Source organism: Oncorhynchus kisutch, linkage group LG4, assembly GCF_002021735.2.
Source record: "Oncorhynchus kisutch isolate 150728-3 linkage group LG4, Okis_V2, whole genome shotgun sequence".
NCBI lineage: Eukaryota > Metazoa > Chordata > Actinopteri > Salmoniformes > Salmonidae > Oncorhynchus > Oncorhynchus kisutch.
In genome coordinates, this window is record NC_034177.2 from 71,847,296 (window position 1) to 71,863,440 (window position 16,145).

A 16,145-nucleotide genomic window follows, 5' to 3' on the forward strand; every position below is an offset into this window, starting at 1 on the left:
GGCTAGCCAAATGACCACAGTCACCATAATAACCGGTCTAATAGGATTTTTTGGGATTGGTTATTAATTTATATATTTCTCCTCTCCTCTGCTAGTTGCTGCATGTGCTGCCATAGAAATAGAATAGAACCACTGCACTTTGTATACCAGGGTTGGCTGGCCTTCTCTAGTCACTCGTAGGCTCAGTCACTGGTATACTTTTATTTACAAAGCCATTTTGGGTTTACTACCTTTTTATTTGTGCATTTTTATTGTTCAGAAATGGGCTGGGTACTCTCTTCGTTCGCTGGACTTTATCCTGCTAACTGTTCCAAATGTCCGAACTGAATTTGGTAAAAGGGCTTTTATGTACTCTGCGCCATCGTCTTGGAACACCTTACAAAATACTTTTAAACTGGAAGAACGTGTCCCGATATGGTGTTTTTAAATCACCGATGAAGGATTTTGAGCCTGATTCCCTGACCTGTCAATGTTTTTAATTTGCTGTTTTATACTCTTGTGAATTCAATGGTTTTTACTAGATTACTTGTAGTTTTTCATGTTGTCTGTCTGTAATTTTTTGTTGTTGTAATGACTTGGTGCTGCCTATCTTGGCCAGGGCGCTCTTGAAAAAGAGATTTTAATCTCAATGAGCCCTTCCTGGTTAAATAAAGGTTAAAAAATCAATTTAAAAAAAATAAAAGAATGACTAGAACGGAGGTCCCCATTTCAAGTCAATGAAGGAATAATGGGTGGACTGGTGGGCATTGTGTGTGTACCCTTAGGTGCAAAGCAAGAGGTAAAAGAAAGAAGTAAAAGCAGGAAGTGTACCCATCGATATTTGCTGTGATTTGTTGATTCAACTCAACTGACATTACAAGAATATATTCCATTGCATGAGCCACGTCAGTTAACATAATTTGAATAAACATTCTACATTACAGTGGAAACATTTCAAGTGTGTCCATAGGTTTACCAGTCAAATTGCCAGGGTTAGAGGTTCCAAGCCTGTTTTTATTAATTATATTTCTATGTGTGCTGCTGCTGCAGGGAGAGGGCCATTGCTTAGGCAACCAAAGACTTATTTGCTGCAACACCTTGCTTGTTTCAGCAAGGATCAACAAAGTTTCATCACGTTGTTAGGAGTACGTTACCGTCACATCTTCGGTCAGCTGTTCGCTCCTTAAAAACGGTTATGACGTTAGTCATGGCGATCTTCATCCATAACCGTTGGTTACACGGTAATACGGTAATTGTGCCAGCCCTATTCATCCTCAGATCTATACCAGTAGGCTTAGGTACTTGGTGTCAATGGACATTTGATCATTGGAAACTTACATCTGCTTAAGTTATTTTTTTCTCACCACCTTGAGGTCATCTAGTTAATTTTAGTTCAGCTCATTTTCCTTTCTTGTGCAGTAAAAGCTGACATTTAACTTTGCAGCAAATGCCAAAGATGTTGGCATTTGTTTAACTGTGAATTGCCTCAAATATGTTTAACAGCATTCAGGTGGTTGGCTGGATGTATCTTCGCTGCCTCAACCAATTATTCTCTTGGTATTCTTCATGGTGGTCTCCACCTACGACAGCTACCCTCCACACACACACACGCACTCACTTGATAATCCCACTTCAAAAAGTATAATCCTTCTTCAATCCGGCAGATAGCCCACCACAGCTTTCTCATAATCAGTTTGGAGTAAAGGCAGGATGGTTGTCAGCGGAGCCCCTCCATACCACCCAGATCCCGGCCTGAGTTCAGAGAGAGAGTTCTGCTCTACTGATCTATGGCTCCCTCATGGCCCCATGTTGTCTGTCACATTAAAGTCAATGTTAAAATCCCTCTATGACAACCAAAGGAGATTGTTCTTATTGTGTAGTTGGTAGAGAATGCACAGGCAACTGCCAAAATAAAGGAAACACCAACATAAAGTGTCTTAAAGGACGTTGGGCACCACGAGCCAGAACAGCTTCAATGAACCTTGGCTACAAGGTTCTACAAGTGTCTGGAACCCTATTGGAGAGATGCGACACCATTCGTTTATGATAAATTCCATCATTTCGTGCTTTGTTGATGGTGGTGGAAAATGCTGTCTCAGGCCCCGCTCCAGAATTGGCTTGAGATCTGGTGACTGAGACAGCCTTGGCATGTGGTTTACATCATTTTCATGCTCATCAAACCATTCAGTGACCACTCTTGCCCTGTGGAGGGGGGCATTGTCATCCTATGGGGGCATAGTCTTGCTAGCAAAAATAATGGCCTGCACAGCATTTTTATACATGACCCTAACGGCCCTGCTACACTGCAGCCATCGGGCGTCCGGCATTGCAATCAGCTGTTAAGGGAATTCTTCCTTTGAAATCAATGAAAGCTGCTATACTGCTCGTTTGTTGAAGTAATGTGTCCAATGGCAGCGTCCATGCTCAAGAATTGCTGAGGTTCAGTTCTCGATGGCTGACACATGCGTTCATCTTTGTGAATGGAAATAATGAGAATTTATTTTTGATTTTGGTTGGTTTCTGTGTAGCAGGTAGAATGTCACGTTGACGGCAAAAGGAAGACAACGTGTGTAGTTTAGCAGAAGTGTTAGCGTTATGGGATGTTAATTGCTTAATTAACTCAGGAACCACAACTGTGTGGAAGCACCTGCTTTCAATATACTTTACTCAAGAAGTTCCATTATTTTGGCAGTTACCTGTATATTGGCTTCATGAGCGGACAATAAATAGATTCAGACTTAGTCCCGTTTCTTTTGGTCTGACCTGACAGTCCTTGGTTTGTTCTCTGTCAATAGTCGGACCATGGGACTCATTGTCAAATTGTGTATTGTATGAAGGTAAGTATGAAGGAAACAACCTGATGTGACTTGTTGCCTGACAAGTAGTTTGTTTGTTGAAGTCATGTGTGCTCATTTCTCAGACGGAAAGCATCTTGACAGTTACAATTGCCTTCCCTCCACTGCCCTCTATTTTCTCAGGAACCTCATTGCACCACTCAAGCGGTATACAGAAATCAGAAATACAATACCTTTACTATCACAAGAGGGAGCCACCGATATGTTTCTGAACAAGGGTTTTACGGTAACAAAATAGATTGAATTATGCATAGAGTTTTCATCTCAAAAGACAAGATGATAGATATTGTACAGAAACAAACTATTTTGGACAAATGTAGGCCAAAAAGCAAATATGCTGGCTTCTGATTAGCCAACAAACGAATCTAACCATTGTGCTATTTACCTTCACTGACATGGATCCGGGAGCTCCATTGTCTAGGGGCTTTTACTAAATTGGAAATGAGGTTGTCATTGACTCTGTACCTCAGGGGACAGGATGGAGTACGGAGTACTGTGTGTGTGTGTGTGTGTTCAGTAGATTTAATCAGAACAAGTGCTTTTGCATGTCAGTTGCATGCATATCCCGCACAAGCACACACACACATGAACCAGAAACACAACCTACCCCTTGGAGATGCTGTATAAACAACAACAACATAAAAACCGTGTCATGTTATTAAATCACCACGAGATATATCATTAGTAGTTGACATAGAGAATGCTGTTTTGACCCTATCTCTGACCTGATTCCCACTGCTATCCAACGATGATCACCCAATGGATGTATCCATGCGCTTATCATCCCCCTCCTCCCTCAAGTGCACACACTGCATGATCCTGTGGGCAGGTCAACTCTTGATTAGGCCTGTAATGACTTCCTGTTCAATGTCTTTTGACCACGGACCAGGGGTAACGCATGCAGGGGACAGACTAAGGTTACGGACAGCAGTATTTGTTTAGTGTATACCTCGAGCAGACTCTGTCTCTTGGATGAAACCCAACTGGTTAAAAACTGTGTGCAAAAGCCTAATATTTCACATTCCATGTCTAATAGGCCCACCTACAAAGACAGAGCTGCAGTTGCACACAAACAGCTGGTTATTCTCAACTCTGGCTCAGGATGGGCCCTCGCGGATTCAGATGCAATGATATATTCAAAACTATATTCAAGAAAATTCAAAAATGCAGTGAATGTTTCTGTGTGTGAGAGTGTGTATTAGGGAGAGAGTGGGTGTGAGAGTGATTGTTTTGTTCTTGTATATGTATGTACTGTAGAGTGTCTTCGGAAATTTTTCAGACCCCTTGACTTTTCCCACATTTTGTTACTCAACAGCCTTATTCTAAAATGGATGTAAAAAATAAAAAGACCCTCAGCAATCGGCACACATTACCCCAAACTGTCAAAGCAAAAGCAGGTTTTTAGACATTTTTGCAAATGTATTAAAAATTTAAAACAGATACCATATTTAGGTATTCAGACCAATTGCAGACCATTTGAACTGTGGACACTGTTGCCAAGCACAAACCTTGGGCTGGACTCAAATAGCTTATCCTCACTCCGCTGTCAGCAATCCAACTGCATCCCCTGTCAAAAAAAACCTGGCTCGAGGCAAGGCTAATATGTGCAAGCACAAACACGTTTCACACTTTCTCCGAAAGATGAATAAAACTCTTTACTGGCCTGGTCCATCGGCAGACCTGCTCGCTCTTAACACCTCCAGTCGATAAACGTCTGTCTTTTTAACTCCTTTTGAAAAGTACACACAGTGTATTTTGAAAGAATTCAGACCTCTTGACTTTTTCACATTTTGTTACGTTACACTCTTATTCTAAAATGGATCAAATATTTTTTCCCCTCATCAATCTACACACAATACCCCATAATGACAAAGCAAAAACAGGTTTTTAGAAATCGTTGCAAATTTATTACAAATAAAAAACAGAAATACCTCATTTACATAAGTATTCAGACCCTTTGCTATGAGACTTGAAATTGAGCTCAGGTGCATCCTGTTTCATCCAACTTGATTGGAGTCCATCAGTGGTAAATTCATTTAATTTGACATGATTTGGAAAGGCACACACCTGTCTGCATAAGGTCCCACAGTTGACAGTGCATGTCAGAGCAACAACCAAGCCATGAGGCCGAAGAAAGTTTCCGTAGAGCTCAGAGACAGGATTATGTCGAGGCACAGATCTGGGGAAGATTACCAGAAAATGTCTGCAGCATTGAACGTCTCCAATAACACAGTGACTCCATAATTCTTAAATGGAATAAGTTTGGAACCACCAAGACTCTTCCTAGAGTTGGCCGCCCGGCCAAACTGAGCAATCGGGGAAGCAGGGCCTTGGTCAGGGAGGTGGTCACTCTGACAGAGCTACAGAGTTCCTCTGTGGCGATGGGAGAACCTTCCAGAAAGACAACCATCTCTGCAACACTCCACCAATCAGTCCTTTATAGTAGAGTGGCCAGACGGAAGCCACTCCTCAGTAAAAGGCACATGACCGCCCACTTGGAGTTTGCCAAAGGACACCTAAAGACTCTCAGACCATGAGAAACAAGATTCTCCTGTCTGATGAAACCAATGAACTCTTTGGCCTGAATGCCAAGTGTCACATCTGGAAGAAACCTAGCTTCATCCCTATGTTGAAGCATTGTGGCGGCAGCATCATGCTGTGGGGATGTTTTTTAGCTACAGGGACTGGGAGACTAGTCAGGATCGAGGCAAAGATGAACAGAGCAAAGTACAGAGAGAGACCTTTGATGAAAACCTGCTCCAGAGCGCTCAAGACTTCAGACTGGGGGCAAAGGTTCACCTTCCAATAGGACAACGACCCTAAGCACACAGCCAAGACAACGCAGGATATATTTCAGGACAAGTCTCTAAATGTCCTTGAGTGGCCCATTCAGAGCCCGGACTTGAACCTGATCAAACATCTCTGGAGAGACCTGAAAATAGCTGTGCAGCAACGCTCCCCATCCAACCTGACAGATCTTGAGAGGAGAAGAATGGGAGAAACTCCCGAAATACAAGTGTGCGAAGCGTGTAGCATCATACTCAAGAAGACTCAAGGCTGCAAGCGCTGCCAAAGGTGCTTGAGTAAAGTACTGAGTAAAGGATCTGAATACTTATGTAAATATCATATTTCCGTTTTTTATTTGTAATAAATTAACAAACATTTCTAAAAACCTGTTTTTGCTTTGTCATTATGGGGTATTGTATGTAGATTGATGAGGGGAAAAAACGATTGAATACATTTTTTTGAATAAGGCTGTAACGTAACAAAATTTGGAAAAAGTGAAGGGATCTGAATACTTTCCGAATGCACTGCATTTGTGTGAATATGCATGTGTGTGTGTGTGTGTGTGTGTGTGTGTGAAGACAGACACTTTCCAGTCAGCAAAAGGTTAACATCAAAGCAGAAAGCAATAACACACCATCTTAAACATTTGAATAGTGTTTGGACGTATTTTCTCCCCTTACCATCCCCACATCTATTAGATTTTACTATTGGTAGCAGTGGGTTGAGCCAGAGTGCATATGCATTCTTCTCCTGGGAAGTGTATTATTCCATCTCTGAGGTACTAGTCACTTGCTAGCCTGGCTGATCCAGCCTCCCCCGGTCCCCCCCCACTCTTAACGCTCCCCAGCCCCTCTACCCCACCCCCAGTACTCCATGGTAATGCGTTTCATATGCCACTACGGCCCAGGACCATAAATAGCTAGATCCTGGGGCCAGAGGTCCAACCGTCCAATATAACAGCTCTATTCTCCTGACTGGCCCTCAGCAAAAAATTGACTGAAGTGGTGTAATGATTATTGATGTGTATGTTAAGGGATAGGGGTTGTGTTTAAGGTAGGTGTAAAACTGGACCCGATGGTTGCTTACTATAACCTTAACTACATCAACTACCTCAACTTACAAATTATGAATAACCTATTCATGAGATACTAATAAGCACTTGCCTAGTAACAGATACAGTCAGTACATGTTTTCATGTTCACAAGTCAGGATAAACTTTAGTAAAGTCCCAAACACTATGGTTAATTTTTGATACAGTTCAAGTCTTACTATGTTGGCTAGGAATCAAAAGGAGCAGGATATAAGGTTGTGTCTAGTTTGAGAAACCAACGCCTCAAGTCCTCAACTAGAAGGCCACCATCCCGTAGTCGTCACTTCACTGTTGACATTGAGATTGATGTTTTGCGGGTCATATTTAATGAAGCTGCCAGTTGAGGACTTGTGAGGCGTCTGTTTCTCAAACTAGACACTCTAATGTACTTATCCTCTTGCTCAGTTGTGCACCGGGGCCTCCCACTCCTCTTTCTATTCTGGTTAGAGACAGTTTGCACTTTTCTGTGAAGGGAGTAGTACACAGCGTTGTACGAGATCTTCCGTTTCTTGGCAATTTCTCACATGGAATAGCCTTCATTTCTCAGAACAAGAATTTCTGGCCATTTTGAGTCTATATTCAAACCCACAAATGCTGATGCTCCAGTTTCTTGACTAGTCTAAAGAAGGCCAGTTTTATTGCTTCTTTAATAAGTACAACAGTTTTCAGCTGTGCTAACATAATTGCAAAAGTTTTTTTTAAATGATAAACATGTATTAGCTAACACATCGTGCCATTGGAACACAGGAGTGATGGTTGCTGATAATGGGCCTCTGTACGCTTATGTAGATATTCCATTAAAAATCTGACGTTTCCAGCTACAATAGTCATTTACAACATGAACAATGTCTACACTGTCAACACTGTATTTCTGATCAATTTTATGTTATTTTAATGGACAAAAAAAAAGTGCTTTTCTCTCATAAACTAGGACAATTCTCAGTGACCCCAAACATTTGAACGGCAGTGTACGTATGCTAGATCCATGTAATAGTTAAATGGAAGTGTCTATTAATCCGATTACCTTGTTATTTCAAAATGAGATAAGATTTAATGAGTCTGTTTTTCATGAAGTGAAAAATTAACTATTTACATGTCTCTTGAGGCACCATGTATGATAGGACTCTGCCTAGTTGAGTTTGTTTCAGAAAATTCATCTGAATATTTAGAGGTACTGTTCTTAAAATTTTCCATTGGTTGAAGGAATAGGGACGTACTGTACGCTGAGTATACAAAACATTAAGAACGTCTGCTCTTTCCATGACAGACTGACCAGGTGAATTCAGGTGAAAGCTATGATCCCTTATTGATATCACTTGTTAAATCCACTTCAATCAGTGTAGAAGAAGGGGAGGAGACAGGTTAAAGAAGGATTTTTAAGCCTTGAGATAATTGAGACACGGTTTGTGTATGTACGTGTGTGGGGGGTGGGGGGGAGGAGTTTGTTGTGATAGCGCTATTAAATTGTTCCAGTTCAGTTTTATTTCTAGGTTTAATATATTAAGTACAGTTCAGGCAACAAGTAACGGTCGTAATACTGTATTTTATTAAGCGGGTTTGATGTCTCTTCACTGATATTTTGTGGTATAGATCCATTTATCATAGTTAAAATGGCCACTACTATGACTTTAAGAATCAGCTGGGCATATCACACTACCCAAAGGCCTATCATGTCACAATGGCAACTCTTGGCAGCCTATGACAGATTAAGAAAGTTCAAACAAAGAATAGGCTCTGTGTTCTGATAATGCTTGTCGAGTCAATGACTATTTTAACATTCATAGTGGATACCGTGGTACAGTATTTTACTTTAGGTAATAACATGTCAGGATTGGATACTTTTATAAAGGGTTATAATTTCTACATTCACCAAAACAGTTTATTAACTTCAGCAGCTGATCATAGCCTACATTTTCTTGAGGTTGATAAACATAACTTATGGAATTGTTTGACCAAATTGTACATTGTTGCAGTCCTGCTGCTGGCCTCACTAAACAGCTGTCTGTGTTTGCATTCACATTGACCTTCAGTCTTTCAACACACACTGTTCAGTCTGAGGTTAACCTAATGAAAACCTGCAGACTGCCATTTCCAAACTGCAGTAGGCATGCACACACATGCACAACATACACACACACACACACACATGCCCCACCAATAAACAGATGCAAATCAACAATCACTCACTCACTCACTCTGTCACTCTCTCTCACTTTCACATACTGTACACACAGCAATCTCTCCCTCTCTCTCTCACTTGTCCTCCCTCTCAATTTCAATTGAAGGACTTTATTGGCATGGGAAACATATGTTAACATATGTTAACAAGTGAAATAAACAATAACAATTAACATTATACATCACACTCACAAAAGTTCCAAAATAATAAAGACATTTCAACTGTCATTATGTGCAAATAGTTAAAATACAAAAGGGAAAATAAATAAGCATAGATATGGGTTGTATTTACAATGGTGTTTGTTCTTCACTGGTTGCCCTTTTCTTGTGGAAACAGGTCTGTATATTTGATCATTTCATTGAGGATACCATCAACACCACAGGCTTTTTTGGGTTGGAGGGTTTGTATTTTGTCCTGTAGTTCATTCAATGTAGGTACCAGAACCCACTGGATTCTCCAGTTTTTAAAAGTTGATTCTAAGATTTGTATTTGATCATGTATAGGTTTCTGTTGTTTGTTCTTTGTTATAGGGCCAAAAAAGATTGAAGTGATTTACCTATACATCTCCATTTTAGATAGATAGATGATAACTCTTCAAATCAAATGTATTTATATAGCCCTTCGTACATCAGCTGATATCTCAAAGTGCTGTACAGAAACCCAGCCTAAAACCCCAAACAGCAAACAATGCGGGTGTAGAAGCACGGTGGCTAGGAAAAACTCCCTAGAAAGGCAAAAACCTAGGAAGAAACCTAGAGAGGAACCAGGCTGTGGGGTGGCCAGTCCTCTTCTGGCTGTGCCGGGTGGAGATTATAACAGAACATGGCCAAGATGTTCAAATGTTCATAAATGACCAGCATGGTCAAATAATAGGTCTGGGACAGGTAGCACGTCCGGTGAACAGGTCAGGATTCCATAGCTGCAGGCAGAACAGTTGGAATTGGAGCAGCAGCACGGCCAGGTGGACTGGGGACAGCAAGGAGTCATCATGCAAGGTAGTCCTGAGGTATGGTCCTAGGGCTCAGGTCCTCCAAGAAAGAGAGAATTAGAGAGAGCATACTTAAATTCACACAGGACACGGGATAAGACAGGAGAAGTACACCAGATAAAACAAACTGACCCTAGCCCCCCGACACACAAACTACTGCAGCATAAATACTGGAGGCTGAGACAGGAGGGGTCAGGAGACACTGTGGCCCCATCCGATGATACCCCCGGACAGGGCCAAACAGGAAGGATTTAACCCCACCCACTTTGCCAAAGCACAGCCCCCACACCACTAGAGGGATATCTTCAACCACCAACTTACCATCCTGAGACAAGGCCGAGTATAGCCCACAAAGATCTCCGCCACGGCACAACCCAAGGGGGGGCGCCAACCCAGACAGGAAGATCACATCAGTGACTCAACCCACTCAAGTGACGCACCCCTCCTAGGGATGGCATGAAAGAGCACCAGTAAGCCAGTGACTCAGCCCCTGTAATAGGGTTAGAGGCAGAGAATCCCAGTGGAAAGAGGGGAACCGGCCAGGCAGAAACAGCAAGGGCGGTTCGTTGCTCCAGAGCCTTTCCGTTCATCTTCACTCTCCTGGGCCAGACTACACTCGATCATATGACCCACTGAAGAGATGAGTCTTCAGTAAAGACTTAAAGGTTGAGACCGAGTTTGCGTCTCTCACATGGGTAGGCAGACCATTCCATAAAAATGGAGCTCTATAGGAGAAAGCCCTGCCTCCAGCTGTTTGCTTAGAAATTCTAGGGACAATTAGGAGGCCTGCATCTTGTGACCGTAGCGTACGTGTAGGTATGTACGGCAGGACCAAATCAGAGAGATGGGTAGGAGCAAGCCCATGTAATGCTTTGTGGGTTAGCAGTAAAACCTTGAAATCAGCCCTTGCCTTGACAGGAAGCCAGTGTCGGGAGGCTAGCACTGGAGTAATAATTATTTGGTTCTAGTCAGGATTCTAGCAGCCGTATTTAGCACTAACTGAAGTTTATTTTGTGCTTTATCCAGTTAGCCGGAAAGTAGAGCATTGGATGGATTGGACAGAAACGTTCTAATTTTTGCAATGTTACGTAGTTGGAAAAAATCTGTCCTTGAAACAGTCTTGATATGTTGGTCAAAAGAGAGATCAGGGTCCAGAGTAACGCCGAGGTCCTTCACAGTTTTATTTGAGACGACTGTACAACCATTTAAGATTAATTGTCAGATTCAAAAGAAGATCTCTTTGTTTCTTGGGACCTAGAACAAGCATCTCTGTTTTGTCGTGTTGTTGTTCCAATTTTCCCAGAAGTGGCTGGTCTATGATTCTTCAATTACATTGAGCTGATTTCTGACGTGCTGTTCCTTCTTTTTCTGTAGTTTATTCCTGTATTGTTTTTGTGATTCACCATAGTGAAGGTTTCGGCTCAGGTTTTCTGGGTCTCTAACAGGCTGACTACACCACTCACGTCAAGTGCGCGAGCGTTGCAAAATAAATGTAGAAATCTATGTTATTCAATTATTGCACCCCACACTGCTCGCGCGCGTCAAGGAGCATCTGCGTTGCCAAGGGCTAAAATAGAAGTCAGTTCTATTTCTGACGCAGATCGCGCTGCAAGTCCTGCCTCTCCCATCTCCTCATTGGTTTAACAAACCATTTGTCATTGTTCAAATTTTTATCAAATCAAATGTTTTTTTGTCACATCGGCCCAATACAGGTGTTGACGTTTACAGTGAAATGCTTACTTACAAGCCCTTAACCAACAATGCAGTTTTAAGAAAAATAAGTGTTAAGTAAAAAAATAGATAAGTAAAAAATAAAAATGACAAATAATAGCTGTTTCCAGGTACAATAGTCATTTACAACATTAACAATGTCTACACTGTATTTCTGATCAAGTTTATGTTATTTTAATGGACAAAAAAAATATGCTTTTCTTTCAAAAACAAGGACATTTCCCAATGACCCTAAACTTTTGAACGGTAGTATACATGTAGGTAGAGTTAAAGTGAGTATGCATAGATAATAAACAGGGAGTAGCAGAAGCGTAAAAATGGGGGGGTCAATGCAAATGTTCTGTGTAGCCATTGAATTTGCTGTTCAGGAATCATGGCCCTAGACTTGGCGCTCTGGTACCGCTTGCCTTGCGATAGCATCGAGAGCATTCTATGACTAGGGTGGCTGACAATTTGTCTTTGACAATTTTTAGGACCTTCCCTTAAAAATGTTTGTTAATTTTCTAAGGTTTTCTGTTTGAAATGTTTAGATTTGATAGGGAAGCTGAAAGGTCAAATATAATATTTTAGGTTTTCTGCCAAGTTTACACCTTCACTGTTACAGTGGAACGTTTTGTCCAGGAAGTTATCTAAAAGGGATAGAATTTGTTGTTGCTTGATTGTTTTTTGGTAGGTTTTCACACTACTTTCCTTCCATCTATAGCATTTCTTAATATTATTTAGTTCCTTTGGCTTTGATGCCTCATGATTGAGTAATGCTCTGTTCAAGTATACTGTGATTTTGCTGTGATCTGATAGGGGTGTCAGTGGGCTGACTGTGAACACTCCGAGAGACTCTGGGTTGAGGTCAGTGATAAAGTAGTCTACAGTACTACTGCCAAGAGATGAGCTATAGGTGTACCTACCATAGGAGTCCTCTCGAAGCCTACCATTAACTATCTACATACCCAGTGTAACAGAGCTACAGGAGTTGTGACCTGTTTTTGTTGGTTATGTCGTAGTTGTGCCTAGAGGGGCATATGGGGGAGGGAATGCTGTCACCACCAGGTAGGTGTTCATCCCCCTGTGTGCTGAGGGTGTCAGGTTCTTGTCCAGTTCTGGCATTTAGGTCGCCACAGACTAGTCTCTCTCTCTCCTTCTTTCTCCCTCTCTGTCCCTCTCTCTCCCTCAATCTTTCTCCCTCTCTTTCTGACATGCTCCATGTGGGGTGCCTGTGTGTGTGCATTCTTATTGAGGGTTTGGCTGGTAGGGTACAGAGTCCTCTGTAGGACAGCATGCTCCTGCTCTGGCCTGGCTCCCTGTCACAACACTGACCATGACTCTCTGGTGTTGTTTTTTTTGCAGGGACTATGGGGGATCCACCAAACGCAAGTCAGGTAAGACAAGTCACCTAATTTCTCTCTATATCGACCAGCACTCACATAGAAGTGCATCTACTCTGCTCCGGTCAGTTGCATTGCATGGAGTCCTGTGTGTAATTTGTGTTTTCAGTGGTAGTGCGTTCTTTTTTTATTTAAGTTATTACAGTAGTGTATGACTTTGGTTGGTTATCCAGTTACCTGGAACAGGTCATGTAGCCTATGTGATGATTTTTCTAAGTCCATTTTTGACATTTGTCTGGTGTGTGCATGTGTATCTCTGTTGGTGTGTGTGTGTGTGTGTGTGTGTGTAGGCATTCATGTCTTTGTACCAAACAGGCATACAGTAACAAAGCATTTCTTGGGAGTCCATATCCTTTCCACCGACTGAGCAAAGATTGATAGACCGTTGAAGAAAGCTCTATAACGTCACAAGTGTATACTAAGACCAACTCGGCTCACGATAACATATCAAGTCTCTGCTTAATGCACACAGCCAAATCCAACACAGCTTATTGTGATGAAAGGGTTAAGCAAACAGCGTTGGTTGGGAAGGAGCACCTGTTTGTACAGCTATGCTGTGCCTGGATTGCATGCTGACTGTTGGGACGGTGAGTGGGCTCAGTGCATTGGCATATGGCCTTGGGTGGGTAGGATTCAGAAGGGCTGGGGGAGCAGCTGTGCATCTGCAGTATGCCCTTGTGTGTGCGTACTTGAGTCACCAGCATTCTACACTCCAGGTGATGTTACCAGGTGATAGTTCTGAGCAATTAACCCACATTTCGGTTATTTTTTGTTTTATAAACAATTTACTGGAGTCCGTTCAATTATTTTAAATCCATTTAGTTTTTCTTTCTTCTGTGTGCTCGATACGCAGTTTCTCTAGAGATCACTCGGATCAAGCCTGAACTGTGCAATGTAGTAAGGAGTTGGAGTTTCTAACGGGCCAATCATTATTCTATATAGTTTTGCGAGAACGTGGTAATTAACTGCAATGACCATAATCCATTGCGCACCCACTTGTCTGGTCTGTGTGGAGCAGACACAGAGACGGAGAGAAGAGAAAACGCATGATCTAGAGGAATAGAAAGCAGTTGCCTGGCAAGGTATCTCTACCTGAAAGTGGTCATCAACCATTCAATCGCGATCGACTGGTCGATCTCCAAGGCATTCTTAGTCGATCACCAAACATTTCTGTAAAAAACAACAACGGTAAAGCCTTGCGTTTTTTCGTTCAGTGCTGTTGGCGGTTTGGCACACTTGATTCTGCAGCCTTAATGCTAGGAAGGCAAAGTGTTCCCTTTTTTAAAACATTTCATGTGTCTGAAGGTAGAACTCTGCATACCCGGCAGGCCCAGAGAGCAAATCAGGTGCACCTATAGGCCTACCACTGGTCAATCAGATAGCGCAGATCACAGTGTCTGCAGTTTCCTCAAGACATAAAAAATGTAGGCTGTATGATTTCAAAACTTTTAAAACCATGACTATAGAGAGACTCAATGAATTATGAATTTTTACAAGTAAGTTCATGTTTAAGTTGTTAATCAGCACTGTCAACACTTTGTTCAACACTTTTATAAGCCATAAAATGCATGTTCTCCCTACGTCCACTCACGCAACAACAAGCACTAAAGCTACAGTGAATGAGTATAGCAGTGTCATGCACCAATTCAGAGAGAGTGAAATATTCCTTGATATTAGAAAAGACAAGCCGCTGATAATAATAACGCAAACTTATCGAAGCAGCAGAGGGAGCACCCCCCTATCCACATCGACAGGACAGTAGTGGAGAGGGTAGTAAGTTTTAAGTTCCTCGGCGTACACATCACGGACAAACTGAATTGGTCCACCCACACAGACAGCGTTGTGAAGAAGGCGCAGCAGCGTCTCTTCAACCTCAGGAGGCTGAAGAAATTCGGCTTGTCACCAAAAGCACTCACAAACTTCTACAGATGCACAATCGAGGGCATCCTGTCGGGCTGTATCACCGCCTGGTACGGCAACTGCTCCGCCCACAACCGTAAGGCTCTCCAGAGGGTAGTGAGGTCTGCACAACACATCACCGGGGGAAAACTACCTACCCTCCAGGACACCTACATCACCCAATGTCACAGGATGGCCATAAAGACCATCAAGGACAATACCACCCGAGCCACTGCCTGTTCACCCCACTATCATCCAGAAAGCGAGGTCAGTACAGGTGCATCAAAGCAGGGACCGAGAGACTGAAAAACAGCTTCTATCTCAAGGCCATCAGACTGTTAAACAGCCACCACTAACATTGAGTGACTGCTGCCAACATACTGACTCAACTCCAGCTCACTTCAATAATGGAAATTTATGGAAAAAATGTATCACTAGCCACTTTAAACAATGGCACTTAATATAATGTTTACATACCCTACATTACTCATCTCATATGTATATACTGTACTCTATATCATCTACCGAATCTTGCCATCTTTAAGTAATACATGTATCACTAGCCACTTTAAACTATGCCACTTAATATAATGTTTACATACCCTACATCACTCATCTCATATGTATATATTGTACTCGATACCATCTACTGCATCTTGCCTATGCCATTCTGTACTATCACTCATTCATATATCTTTATGTACATATTCTTTATCCCTTTACACTTGTGTGGATAAGGTAGTAGTTGTGGAATTGTTAGGTTAGATTACTCGTTGGTTATTACTGCATTGTCGGAACTAGAAGCACAAGCATTTAGCTAAACTCGCATTAACATCTGCTAACCATGTGTATATGACAAATAAAATTGTATTTGATTTGCTATACTCATTCATTGCAGCTGCAGTGCTGGTTGTAGTGTGAGTGGAAGTAGGGAGAACGCACATTTTATGGCTTATAAACTCAGCAAAAAACGAAACATCCTCAATGTCAACTGCGTTTATTTTCAGCAAACTTAACATGTGTAAATATTTGTATGAACATAACAAGATTCAACAACTGAGACATAAACTGAACAAGTTCCACAGACATGTGTCTAACAGAAATTGAATAATGGGGGGGTCAAAATCAAAAGTAACAGTCAGTATCTGGTGTGGCCACCAGCTGCATTAAGTACGGCAGTGCATCTCCTCCTCATGGACTGCACCAGATTTGCCAGTTCTTGCTATCAAATGTTACCCCACTCTTCCACCAAGGC

At 42.0% G+C, this 16,145-nt stretch overlaps 1 protein-coding gene across 2 annotated transcripts in view; it reads left to right on the top strand.

The window, feature by feature from the left end:
• LOC109889957 (SH3 and PX domain-containing protein 2A) overlaps nucleotides 1-16,145 on the top strand; it is a 97,327-nt gene that overhangs the window by 19,471 nt on the left and 61,711 nt on the right. For both annotated transcript variants that reach the window (XM_020481819.2, XM_020481820.2), the window contains exon 6: nucleotides 12,954-12,985. In XM_020481819.2, coding sequence (XP_020337408.1) covers nucleotides 12,954-12,985 — 32 coding nt within the window. The remainder of the gene's footprint in view (nucleotides 1-12,953; nucleotides 12,986-16,145) is intronic.